The 14,121-nt window shown below is 44.2% G+C and overlaps 1 protein-coding gene across 1 annotated transcript in view; it reads left to right on the plus strand.

Annotated features, from left to right (window-relative positions):
* Positions 1-14,121, plus strand: part of NPTN (neuroplastin) — an 879,289-nt gene that overhangs the window by 300,557 nt on the left and 564,611 nt on the right. Inside the window, exon 3 of the mRNA XM_069624603.1 lies at positions 2,478-2,679. Coding sequence (XP_069480704.1) covers positions 2,478-2,679 — 202 coding nt within the window. The remainder of the gene's footprint in view (positions 1-2,477; positions 2,680-14,121) is intronic.

Here is a 14,121-nt window from a genome sequence, read left to right on the forward strand (position 1 = left end):
AGTGGGAACTACGGCAGGATCTAGTGGATCGCCTCTTCCGACGGTGGGGCACACCCCAGATCGACCTGTTCGCGATGGCGACGAACTCCAAGTGCCGGAGGTTCGCCAGCAGGTTTCCCCAGGCGAGGAGCATGGGCGATGCTTTCTCGTTCCCCTGGGAGGGCCTGTTCCTCTACGCGTTCCCTACTTTGCCACTGCTAATCCGGCTCGTCAACCAGCTCAAGAGGTCATGGTGCAGGATGATCCTCGTCGCACCTGCGTGGCCGAGGCAGATATGGTTCCCGGACCTTCTGGACTTGTCAGCGTCCCCGCCAATCAAGCTGCCGGTGGACGCGGATCTACTCTCCAGGGAAGGAGGCGCCATCCTCCACCACGACCCGAAATCGCTGAACTTGCAGGCCTGGCTCCTGCAGCGCTAGAGTTTGGAGGATACGACATACCGGCCGACTGCAGAGAGGTTCTCGACTCTTAAATGCTACGGACACAAATGGAAGAGGTTCTCTGTCTGGTGCCACGCACAGAAGATTAACCCTCTACGGATTACGGCTCCCCAGGTACTGCCGTACCTGCTGACGCTGGCCAACGCTGGACTGGCACACGCGTCCATCAAGATTCATCTTGCTGCGATCTCCCGATACACCAGAACCACGGGGCGGACGTCCTTGTGGTCTCATCGTCTGGTGAAAGAGTTCATGAAGGGACTGTTCAGATCGTTCCCGCCGGTGAAGGCTCCGGCCCCGGCGTGGGAGCTCAACGTGGTGCTGACCAAGCTCATGGGACCTCCGTTCGAGCCTCTGCACTCGGCCCCGTTGAAGTTTCTGTCGTGGAAAACAGCGTTTCTTGTGGCCATCACCTCCGCACGACGGGTGGGAGAGATCCAGGCCCTTTCCTGCAAGGCCCCGTACTTGACTTTTCACGACACAAGGGTAGTGCTCAGGACGTACCCCTCCTTCATGCCCAAGGTACCGTCGGACTTCCATCTCAACGAACCCTTGGTGTTGCCTGTGTTCTTCCCGTCGCCTTCGTCGCCGGCTGAGAGGACTTTGCACTCGCTGGATGTGGCTAGAGCGCTGAAGTTCTACGTGGATCGCACGAAGTGTTTTCGGAAGACGTCACAACTCTTTGTGAACTTTGGACCTGTCAATCAGGGGAAGGCTCTCTCGAAGGCTTCCATTTCCAGATGGCTCTCCGGCTGTATCATGTACTGTCATCGGTTGGCAAACCGACCGCTGCCTGGCCGACCGAGAGCCCATTCCACCAGAGCGATCGCAGCTACCACGGCGTTCCTTTCTGGTGTGCCCCTGCTGGACATATGTAGGGCTGCTACGTGGAGGTCGACGCACACCTTCACGAAATTCTACTGCGTCGATCGGGATTCCAGGGAGGAGTCCAGGGTCGGCCAAGCAGTGCTGCGCAACCAGTTCGCCTGAGGTGAGCCTGGTGAGGAGGTAAGATGCTTAATGTTGAGTTTGATGTAATGCTTAATGTTGAGCCTTTGCCACCTCCCGTGGTTGTGCATGTGTGTACTGCTATGTATTCTTTATTCATGAGCATGTGAATCCATGCCAGACCCCATGCTGGAGAAGGAACAAGTTTCTTACCTGTAACTGGTGTTCTCCAGCATGGGTCTGGCATGGATTCACATGCGAACCCTCCCGCCTACCCCTCTGCGGCTCTTCACTTGGTCATACTGCCACTTCACGTGCTTCCAAATCTGAAGATGGCTGCCAGAGGCGGTGCTTAGGTAGAGGGCAGTCATTGGCTGTGGTCAGTATGACGCAGAGACCAGTGATTGGTTACTACTACGAAAGACAGATCAGAAACGAAACTGATACTGGTTTTTTCTTTACCGAGGATTCCCAGCCTGACGACGGGGAATATTCATGAGCATGTGAATCCATGCCAGACCCATGCTGGAGAACAACAGTTACAGGTAAGTAACTTGTTCCTTCTCTGTATGCTGCCATCGTCCTCCTTGCTCCCCATCACTGGAATGCCTACCCAATAATTTAAGGACATTGCAACAGTGTCTGGTTTAAAGATCACCTTGGTGAGCAGTCTTTTTCTCTGAGGGATCCGAGGAACCTTGTGATGCTATAATCTCGTTGCCCCACCTTGGCCAATAACCCTAACCGTTTCAACCTTTTTATTTCTGCATTTATTTTAGATGCATTTAATGTCAGTCTTGTGCCGTTGCCATTTGCTGTTTCCAGCACCTCCCTCACCACCATGCTGTTTAATGTACTAACTGCTATACTTGCCCAGGTTTTTTTGCTTAAGTCATGGTGCTTCTTTGCAAAGCACCCAATTCTTAGTACAAATAAAATCGATGTACAGGTTTTGATTACATTTAGAAAGTATCTGATCATTGTTTGTGAATAGAATGTCTTGGTTCTCCTAGCGTGTGAAGGAAAACAATCACTTTGTACAACCCCAGAGATCTTGTATGTACCTTTTATTGCTTTGCTCTGTTGCAGGACCGAAGGTGAACTACACAGAAGATGTGACTTTCACTCCAATTCCAGGCATGACTAGCAGTCCTATTGTACTCCAGTGCAAGCTGATTTGGACTGATGGGGACAGTACACCGGAAACTGGCTTCTGGATGAAAAATGACCAACTGATAGCCGACACTACGAAAAACTTATTTACAGCTAAAGACTACAGTATTGAGCTGAAGTAAGTTGAGTTGTATAAGGGGCTAGCAGTTTTTTTTTCAGATGAGAATAGAGGGTAATGCAGCGGTCTACTTCAGTGGAGGGGAGAGTGTACGCTGCCGGCAAAGGGGAGTCTTCCACTTTGTGGTAATATAGCTCAGACCAGCTTTCGGTCAATGTTTAACTGCTGTAATTTACTAGGAAGTAAGGATGCAATGGATATAGGGTTGTGAGAGGTAGACTAGCAATACAAATGTAAGTCACTAGAATGTATGGAAAAAATCATCAGGGGGGGCAGCACAAAAGAGCATAACCGACGCCCCTTTACACTCGCTCTCCCTTTAAAAAAACACTACCTCTAAAAACGTATGGATACATGGGACCTGTGTGCATCTATCAACATGGACTGTCAATCACTGGTTGTATGTGAGCGTCCCATGTGTATACGTTGTCATAGTCCTTCAACTCAAAATTTTAATTTATTTCATCATCATCTCATTGAAATGTAACTCACTGTTTTCTTTGCTTTTTGCTCTTTGGCCAAGACACTTGCAGCCTTACTAATTTTTTGGAACGCACTGCCCCTTCATGACCGAGCCTGCCTCACCTCCCCGTTACTGTCCCATGCCTCACCTCACCACTGCTGCCCCTTCCCCCACCAACCCACCCCTACTGCTGCCCCACCCCCACTGCTGTCCCACCTGCCACACTGCTGCCCCATCCCCCACCAACCCACCCCCACTGCTGCCCCACCCCCACTGCTGTCCCACCTGCCACAGCTGAGCCACACCCCCACCCCCATGCCGCCCCATGGCCCACCCCTCCACTATTGCCCACCCTCCCCACTGGTGCCCTACATCCCACTATCCCTCCCACCGATCCTTTCCACCTACTTATCTATCACTCCAACCTACTCGCTTATCCCTCACTACCACCCCACCAATCCTACCCACCCCACCCAACCCTTCCTTCCCTCCCTCCCACCTCTCCCATTCCTACCTCCCACCCATCTCAATCACCCACCCCACCCATCTCATTTGAACACCCACCCATCTCGACCACCTATGCCCTCCCTCCCCACTTATCGCTCCCTCCCACCCATCTCGACGACCAACACACCCACAATGTGAAGACCCACCCATCTCAACCACCCACCCCACGACAATTTTTTGCTTGTGTATTTTCTGAGCTAATTGTTCAAGAAGCACATGCCACTCATGACCCCTGCAAGGATTGCCAACCGCACACTTTGTCCACACCCCCTCATCAAGGGGGAAGAAAAGGTTGAAAAGATGTATTCTATTGAGTAAAGCAGAATATTGTTCAATCTGATAATATTCCCCAGGCAAGGAACCTATCTGATTGTGTCTAATAACTAAGTAATGTTAAGTGCCTGGGATTTATACAGCATCACGCTGCAATTGGCTTGGTCTCCAGGCACTCCTATATAGTTTAATTTTTTTGTTTCAGTTTATCACTAACTTTAAACATATCAAATACAAAACCACTAAAGGAGAAATCACAATTAATTAAAAGACAATAAACACATTTCAACAACTTTATAAAAAAAACCATCCTGCCAATTTATCCCTAGTATATACAATAAAATCCAAAATTCCTTTCATGTATTTACACACTTAGTAAATGTTTTCCAAATATGCAAAGCTGCAGTTAATGTCACCCAAAACTCACCTGAGAACACCATACTCGAGAATTGATTCAATTCAACACTCTCCCCATGACATAACAGATCCATAACCCTTCTTATAAATCAGTGACCTCGCACATTCGGTCAAAATGTGTTGAATCGATTCAACGTTGCCCACAGTATTCTTTATGCTTGCTTTTCTTTGATAAAAGATACATTTTTACACATTTGCCTCAACCTGAAGCCCTATGGTTAAATTCTGAGGGTCATTCCTAATTCCAAAGGCGGTTCAACCTTAAATGTGTATATCCTTCAAGTCAAAACTTTCTTTTCAAATCTAATAAAACAGAAGTTTTATGTAATTCTTAGCCATCATGGCAAAATCAGACAGAACTGATTTTTCTTCACTCTTCATATTTAGCAATTTTAAATAAAAGGTGGCTCATTATTTTCCGTCTTGTCAGTGGGGAGAATAGTCTCAATTTGCATTGTATTGCTTCAATGGGAACACACGGAGTCCTAGGAAATACCTCCAAATCCTACCCTCCAGCTGATGTAGTAATTTCACCTTTTTTTCGGAGTATGGCTTTAGTCCATAAAAGATCCCTGGAATCTTAATCTATTTGTAGTTTCACCATTGCAGGAATAGAGAAACAACCTGTGTGGCTCACCCGCGACCTTAGCACCCGCATTTTAATTCCAGTGTTTTAGAAAACACATGGTCTTAGAGTGCATCTATCTTTGGACTCATCAATTGGGTCTCCGAGATATACATATTTTAGACAACTTCTATTTTGGAACCAGATTGTTCATAAAAAGCATGTTTCTTTTTTTTTTGCCTATTATCTTTGTTTTGTTGGCACTAATTATCAGCCAAATTATCCTTGGGGTACTTTTCCAGGGCTGCTATACTATGTTGCAGAACCACAGTAGTATTATCTAATAAAACTTGCGTCTGCATATGTTGTCCATCCTACAAAATTTTGAGCGACTTTAGTCGGAAAGTTATTACAATTTTTCGAAGCACTGTTTCATGTCAGCTACGAACAGATTATATACTAAAGGGGCCTGAACACAACCCTGCTTTAGACCTTAATGTGTGTCTATATCACAGATTGCGTTTCCCTTATGGTCCAATCTTACACAGACAATCGTGTCATTATTAAACTGTCGCACCAAGTATAAGATCAGTTACACCCCCATTTAGAAATGTTTTCCCCTTGCTAGGTTCCTTGATAGTGTCAATGGCTCTCGTATAGCCTACAAAACAAATGTATAAAGTTTGTTCAGCTTTCTCTACATAATTACGAATCGGATATATCAACACAAATAGGTTAGTTGACATGCGTTCCAATACCTCTAGTAAAGCCTATTTGTTGGGGACATAGTATAGCTGCTTCTGTCTCCTACTCTTTTGTTTTTTGCAGTAAGCATATTGAGAAGATTTGTGATACTGTCTGATAATGCAATCATCCTATAGTTGGTTGGGTTTGCTCGATTTCTCCCCCCCCCTTTTTAAATATGGGCACAAACGTTCTTTTTCCATGAAATAGGAATCCAGCCGTGTTTTGCAATATCATTAATCAGTTTAAACAATATAGTAGCCCACATCTGCTTGCTTTTTTATTATAACATTAGGTATTCCGCCGGGTCCTGGTGCATGTGAAGGTTTTAATCCAATCACTATTTGCAAAATATCATTTACATCAAACGTAAACCAGTCTCCATCCCCACTCCATTTCTCAGACCAGTTCCCGTTACCCACGTTTTATAGTAAAGCTCTGACAAAATCAACCAACCTTTTCTAGGATTGGGTTAATTTCCATAGATTTTTTTTTGCCAAATGTTCATTGGACCAGTGCCAAAACTTCTTGCTGTCCTTTGACAATAATGCCCCCGATCAAATGCTCCATTGCAAATTGAACTGCCATTGCTTATGAGATCTTACACAATTTTGTTTTCCGGTCAACTATCTTTTCCTCCTTCTCAATCACAAGTCCAATACCACTGTTTACTTTCCTTACTGATGCACGGCCAAGTTGAGTTTCGTCCTTCAGATCATTTGGATTCATTTTTACCCCTTCGATCCCTTGAAACAGGATTTCCCTGAACTGCCCTCCCCCCTCATTATACAAACCGCTCATTTTCCACTCTTCTTGCAATAGTACATTAAACCGTTTTACGTTATTGGCGTTCCACTTTAACCTTTTCGCTTGAGGATTGCATGACAGTAAGTAGAGCATTGGGTTTTGTTTAACCCTATGGTGATTGTTTAAAACTGCTTTAACCACAACATGATTACTGCATTTTAGTGGAAATTGTGGCACATTTTGACATTTAAGCCTTTAACGCCATAGAGACGCAAATAATCAATTGACCTAAAATCACCTCTAGACCATGTACTTGGCTTTAATGCCCCATAGTCTTTTGGTCAAAAAACATAACTCATGTTCCATCCAGAAACCACAACATGTTTCCCTCTTTAGATCCTGAAAGTTACCATCCACTGCAAAGAATTCATAACTTGCCTCATTAAAATAACCCATTACATTAAAGATGTCCTGCATCATGATTCACCCAGTGTATGAATATTGAATTTACATAAGTTTGAATCATTTGTGTTAATCCTCTCAGGGGTGGGGGGGGTTGTATACGTTAACAGATTCCCTCTTCCATCCTTATCACCAAGTCTAACACTGGTACAAATTGCATTATCAATTTGCCAGTGAGGAAAAAACTCTTCCAGACTTAAGTTCTTACACCCGTGATCAGTCCTCCCATAGGTCTACCTTTATTTCTTTTTCCTAGTCAGCCTTTGTATCATGACAAAACCATCTGTGGCATGTTGTAGTGTGCCAAAAACATTTGAGCCCAACAGGAAGCGCAGCCCCCTCATTATGTAAGAATGCATTATACCCTCTCAAATTACAAGAGATTAGTTTAATTTCACTCATATTTATCACGTCCTTCATGAGCTCTAGGGTTCAATTTGAGAATACCAAGTTCTTCACCTTTTCCTCATCTAGGGCTACTTTTAAAAGCTTCTAATTTGGACCCCAACAGGGAGATTCCTCTACCAATATCCACAATCTCTAGGTTACTTTTTTTTATTTTTAATTCCAAGTTGAATCTGCTTCCAAATCTGCCATAATTGTTGGTAGAGGAGTAACCAAAAAACCATTCAATTTCAATACTTCAGCATGCAAAAGAAAATGCTACACAAACAAAGTGGATGAAAAGTGGACTGTCGCCCAATTCCAATCGGTAACTCTACTTATGTCATATTACCAGACATTACTTCCAGAGCTGGGATATGCTTCATCAATATGAATATTTGTGATCTATTGATAAACTAACTATTAGTTGCCTCTTCTTCCAATAACAGAATTTTTACTGTTACCTTTATTTAATTTTACTGTGGGTCCTTTCCTTCCTGTAACATCCTCCATAGTTGCCTCAACGGTTTTGACATTCACATTTCCCTCTATTTGAATCAATTCACAATCCTGACGGGATTTCTCACTTGATGTTCTTTCAGTCTGCCTACTTTGTTTATTTTGGAACAACCATCAATCAATTGTACGCATCATCTTTTCACCCCTTGTGCTCGACACCGGCTTAACCATATTTCCATTTTCACTACTCAAATAGATCAAAGGTCCCATTCTTTTCTGCTACCAATTCTAACGCCCTCCCTTTATCTGTTCCCTCTGATCTAGCAGGGGTGGGATTTGCTGCTTTCGATTGCAGGCGTTTTCTTTGTCTTTGTAATCCTTCTTTCTGTGAGTTATGGTTAGTCAACACTTGCATTCAATGGAGTTAATCACTGGTATCCGCTGGTCTAAGTTACCACTCCCTTTGGGTTTGTCTAACTCCGGTTCCAGATTAATCAAATGTTGTTGTCCTTGCATTTTCTTCACCGCTTTATTACTACATGGCGCGTGACGAATAGTCATTTTACTTGTTGCATACATCAGATTTGTTTGCTCACTTGCAATTTCTTTAGCATAATTCCAGTAGTGCCTTGCAGGTTGCCGAGAGATTACTTACTGCATTACATAAGACCTTGGATAAATAAGTCACCCAAGTCAATACCACTATTCCATTCTCTAGATCGATAACTTGTTGATTATCTGTCGTGATCAGTCAGGTGACTTTGATAATATATTAAGTTTAATTAAACTTTCACTCTGAGCAGGAAGTGCTGTGATGATTCCTTGTGGGAGCCCCCAGCCCAATGATTCCCATTCTACCATGTAGCACAATTGCAACAGGGACTGATTGTTGTCAATTGAGTGACATGGGATGCTAATTCCCATTTGTGATGGCAATGAAGTTATTACCGTCCTTTGCACTTGAGATACATTTTGTTTCTGCTGCTGGTTGGTAAGTTATTTTCCCTTACATTCATTGGAATGTTGGATTCCTCTGTGTCCAACCAATATGGAGAATGTTTGATTGCAGACAAGGCAAAGTACAAAGGCAAACCCCACTCAAGTCCAGATGCATGAGATGCCAGTGTGGGGAAAACTATTGGGCGACTATACCAAAGACAGATATACCAAACACCTTCGGTATTTGCTATTGTGGTATAACCAAAGAACTGTGAGACGCATAAGAAGTCCTGGGGGGGGAGAGAGGGGAAGTACACCACGCAGCTGAAATTGTATGATTCCTTGCAGGGAGTATACCAGGTGATCTGTAAGAGACTGTTAAAGAATATTATCCTTACAAAAATAGTGCGCTCAAAAATATTATTGTCCCGAGGGTACGGGCATGTGTTTAAGCATACGTTGATCGATCATACAAACATTTCCTAAGTACCTTACCGTAGTATTCCTCATTTTTTACGCATACGAAATCCGGCAGCAGGGCGTGGCCATCTTGTGCTAATCTTCTCCATTGCCGCATCGCCCTAGGGTGAACTGCCCTGGCGGCACTAAATCATATCCCCCCGCCCCTGAGGCTGACCTCACCAAACCTAGTGATATTCTCTGGCTATCTCCATAACGTTACTGGGCAGCGTAGTGAAACGTGCCCAGTCGTCACCCACGTGTTAATGTAGGTTGACGCAGAACCCGGAATATCAACACACACCATCTTGCAACACAGCGCGTCCCAATTTTGAATATAAAACTATACTTTTAAAGGAAATGGCAATTTGTAAAGTATATTTATTTCACAATAAACACTCTGAGAACATCAGTCCATTGCCATTTTCAAGCAAGTGGTTAATTTTTTTTCTTTGTTCTCGATCCACAAATGTTTTTCGTGAGTCGCGCGGTTTTCCTTTTGCGTATAAGAAGCTCATTGGACGCACTGAATCACAAGGCTTCGGCATCAGCTTGGCGCTAGGCCACCGTAAACGATGTGCGGTTGCTCCTTATTGCTGGTACTGTGTAGGGGCATTTTGGCCTGTGCGATCGTCCCAAAACGGTGTCATGGTGATCCAGCCATTTAAGTGTATCTGCAGATGCCTGTTAAAAAAAAGTCAATTGGTATCTGGAATCGATGGCATTTGCAGAAAGGCAGGATGTAGCTGTTTGAAAAACATAACAGAAATGTCTCAGTAGCGGTTCTTTATTATAATGTATCATTTTACCCATTAATTCTGCACACTGTGAAAACTAATGATGAACACAAATGTGAAGCAATGGGAGCACAGAAAATAACGTGGAAAGTAGTCTACCATTTGCTTGAGAGGTTACTGCTATGTAGTATGTTCAGCTCCAAATGGGATGCGGAAGCTGATTCTACAATTCGAAAGAACACATGGACAGCATTTCAACTAAATATTAGCGTAGAATTTGCCGTTTGTGGATCCTGGGGGAACCCAGACGTGGACTACATGCATTTTGATGCTGGACTGCCCATGTGCCCGGGACAAAGTACACACAAGTTGTATTTGCGTGTCATTGCAATATGCCACAAAAAACAACCCAGTACGATGTAAGCCAGCAATAACGGTTGGCTAATGATATGTTGAATCGTTGGTCTACAAAATCGTCTAAAGTAAAATTGACATAATATTCGGCACTGCCATTCTTGGCGTAACGCAGAGACTCTGTTCAGATCAACGAATTTTCATAAAATGAAATTACATGTTCCTTTTTGCAGTTTTGGAATGATGAACCTGATCATATTTGACAGTATTACACCCCTCCCTCCCTTCATTCCTTTGGGAATCCTCCCTTTCTTCCAAGTTTGAAAAACAATTGAACCTTATACTGTGTATGATGCATGGGTTTGCTCAGCTCGCAAGTAAAATTCAAAGCCGCTGACCTTCACTCTGAATGCGAGCCACTAGACCTTCAGACCATAGTGGCATTTGAAATATTTTTGAAAAACAAATGAATTGTTTGCTGCCATCCACCAATGCTGCACGAAATATCTGGTAATTTACTTTTTTTATGAAAAAAGTTTACTTCTGAAAGCCTAATTTATAATGTTCGCCTGGAGAACTTCGCACTCTCCCAGCGACTCCCACAGCCAGCCCACACCACCTGTCTGCTCAGCCCATCTCCTTTTCACACGGCAAATCACGTAAATATTTTTTGCAAGGAGCAAGTCTCGAGCCCTGACCAAATGTGCTTGTACAAGAATGTTCAGGCAAGCCCTCCTGCTACCCCCTCCTGCCAGGCAGCGGTTACCTGAACCTATGACCCCAGTTCTCCTAGAACGCATTTGGTTTCGAGACCCTAACCCCGCACCACCTCAACCTCACCCCCATTTACCTATTCTGGACTTGTCATCTATTCTGGTAACGCCGACACCTACCCCCACTGCGTTTTTGAAATCATAATACTCAGAGGGCTGCAAATCAAAGATCGGCTCTGTGATAAAAAATCCGATAGCGAAGGCGCTCACTCCCCACACTGATGTACACACTTATCCTGGACATGCATTAAATAATGATCATCACTATACCTTTTAAGTATATATTGGAGGCCTATACATAGCACACGTGTTTGTACTATCCCACTTTGGGTCACTAGCTAGGTGAAGGGTGTGGGGGTCTTGCCCCTGAGGTAACCTGTGGGGGTTGTGATTGATAGCTGACAGGTCTGACAGGACGAGAAAGGGTGTGACACATGTTGGTTTAGGACGGAATATACTGTGACTGGGGTCTTGTTTTATTAGGGGCACTCTGGGGTGGTCAGCAAGGACGGGTCACACTTCTAGTACATCAAAAGAATGGCTTTGGAAGGGCACAAGGTTGAACATGCATTCATTTTCCAGCAGTGGGGGGGGGGGGGTCAGAGGTGCAGGAGCACATCTGTTGAGATGGCTGAACTACAAGTCATGATTTGGCCCTGTCACACACAGGACGGTGATCTCAGAGGAAGAATGAAATTAAATAATTCTTTGTTCGCAACATCTTGTCTCCGTGCATCCGTGAGAAAGGGACTTGGGAGGCACAGGCGCTGGAGGAAAAAGGGGGGGGGCTGCCAGTGCTTGCTGCGCTGCTGAGGGGAGGGGGAAACTTTGCAATGCCAGAATGCGGCCTAGTCCAAAGTTGAGTTGAGGGCACACAATGGAGTCCAAGTGTTTCTAGCAATAGCCCCACCTCTGCAGCCATGGGGAAGAAGGCCCGACATAAGGGCAAAAGAGGCATCCCCACGAGTGCAAGAGCAAAGTCATTCGCATAGAATGATTGGGGGGGGGGGGGCTCAACTGACCCACTCCTTCCTTACATTAGCAACAACCCCCAACACATACCCCCATGAAAATATAGGTCCGAATGCAGCTATTTCTCACCAACAACCCGCCGAAATGCAATCTCTTGGACCTTTACTTTAGGCACATATTGTGGAACACTTCTATATCCCCCGTGTGACAGAATTCCGTGAGTCCCTTCAGATCGCTTGATAGTTTTATCAAACACGATTTTCTCAAGAGCTTTGTGTGGAGGTGAATATGGAATCTTGCGTTCTTGCTCCGGCGACAAAGGTCCATGTGCATATTGGTGGAAATGTTTGTTTTCTGTCCAAGAGTGAACGTTGGAACAGTGGTGCATTAGTGACTGACATTTTTCTTGTAGAATTTCCACAGACTCGCCACAAGTTTTGGAGCTCCACCAAAGATGGCTGCTGAAAGACTGGGATCACTGTAAAATATTTTCCGAACCTTTTTTTTTTTTTCTCAGCAGCTGAGATTTTTTTATTGGTTGATTTGGCAACGTGCCATACATCAAATTGATGGCAAATATTTGGAAACTGCTCTCTCATGGTCTTGGCTATTAAAACATGTCTGTCCGTGGCTATGAGGTCGATTTGCATTCCCCTCGATTGGAGATCTTCCAGGAATTTGATGAAACCATGTTTTCCCATGGCCACTGAGGATTTAAATTTAGACACCTGCACGACCACCAAACTCAAAATTATTTTAGTTTCCATCTCCTGAAAATGGTTCATGCAGTACTTTTCTGAAAATCCGGGGCTGTCCCACTGTCCATCGCCAGCTAGCCTGAACCGTTTGTCAGAGAATGTCCTTTCAATTGACATTTGTTCAATTTTCCAGGCTTCACTAATAGCGGGGAAAACATTCACGTTGATATTTGTAGTACTGCGTTTTAGAAAGGAACTGGAGTTCCTCAAATTGACAGAAACTGGAAAACTTATTTAAAGTGGAGCCACTGAAAAGTAAAGCTGCTGCACACAGTAGATTTCCAGCTGCCACTTTCTCCAGCATCGGTTGAGCGGACCATGAAAATTTGGCATGGAGCAGAACACAGATGGCTTGTATTTTCAAGTTGGTGCCTTATGATACACGAGTCACATTCAACAATGGCTTCCCGCATACTCTCCCTCTTCCCCCTCACTGGATGGACACATTTCAGCATCAGTATAATCTCCATCAGGCAGCTGTCGAATACAATGTATTTGGGCTCCTGTATTAGACCATCGTCCTGCATGAATGTGGTTTGTGACTCAACTAAGGTGGACATATCGGCCGAACAGGACACGCTGTAGTCGAGATCTTTGGCAAGGTCCTCAGTCAATTGTGTTGAGGCTTCAGTGTCTGTTAATTCAGCTTGTGTTTGAACACGAATCGGAGAAAACATCAATGTCGATTTGTTTGTTGGGTGGTCCTTTTTTTGCTGGTGTCGGTTGTCAAGTGGTCTGTGAGTAATTCAAAAGCATCATTATATTCTGTTTCGTCTTCATTTTGTAGAGTTCTCGCATTGTAGCAATGGTCCAACAACACTTTGCTGGCTTCGCCGGTCACATTCAATTCATTTTCTGGCCATTGGGCATAAGCATCTCAATTCTGCTTATTGATTTGTACACGCTGCGCCTCAAATTGATAGTTGCTCCATGGTGAGATTTTGGCAAGCAGCATCTCTGGCTTTAGTAGCTGTCTGTGTCATCAAAGTTTTTCTTTTGGGCCTCTAGGAGGTGGGTTGTGAAACCATGTTCAATGTAAAACCAACAAAGTATATAGCACTTTAGATTTAAAATAAAGCATGCCCAAAACACTTTTTGTAGTTGCACTTGTTTGCTAGTTACCCTTGTTTTCTTGATTTTCTTTGAAACCGTGTTCTTCACTGTAACGACTGCACCAGCAAGTTGGTCCACCACGTCTGATCCACGTGCCTCCTCGATTTCCTGATCTTGTATACATGCCTAGAATAGAATATTGATTAAAAAAAGTCAATCGTATTTTAAATCAAATTTCCTTGCACACATGGCTTGCATAGATACCCTCATACACTTTGTATGTCATTTAGTCCAAATATACATTTCGAATTGCACCTGATTGATGGCTAGTGTACTCGATCAGAGATCACTGTCCGAAACCCACTGATTGTAATGT

The sequence above is a fragment of the Ambystoma mexicanum genome, chromosome 11, assembly GCF_040938575.1.
Source record: "Ambystoma mexicanum isolate Mex_15411 chromosome 11, UKY_AmexF1_1, whole genome shotgun sequence".
Lineage (NCBI taxonomy): Eukaryota > Metazoa > Chordata > Amphibia > Caudata > Ambystomatidae > Ambystoma > Ambystoma mexicanum.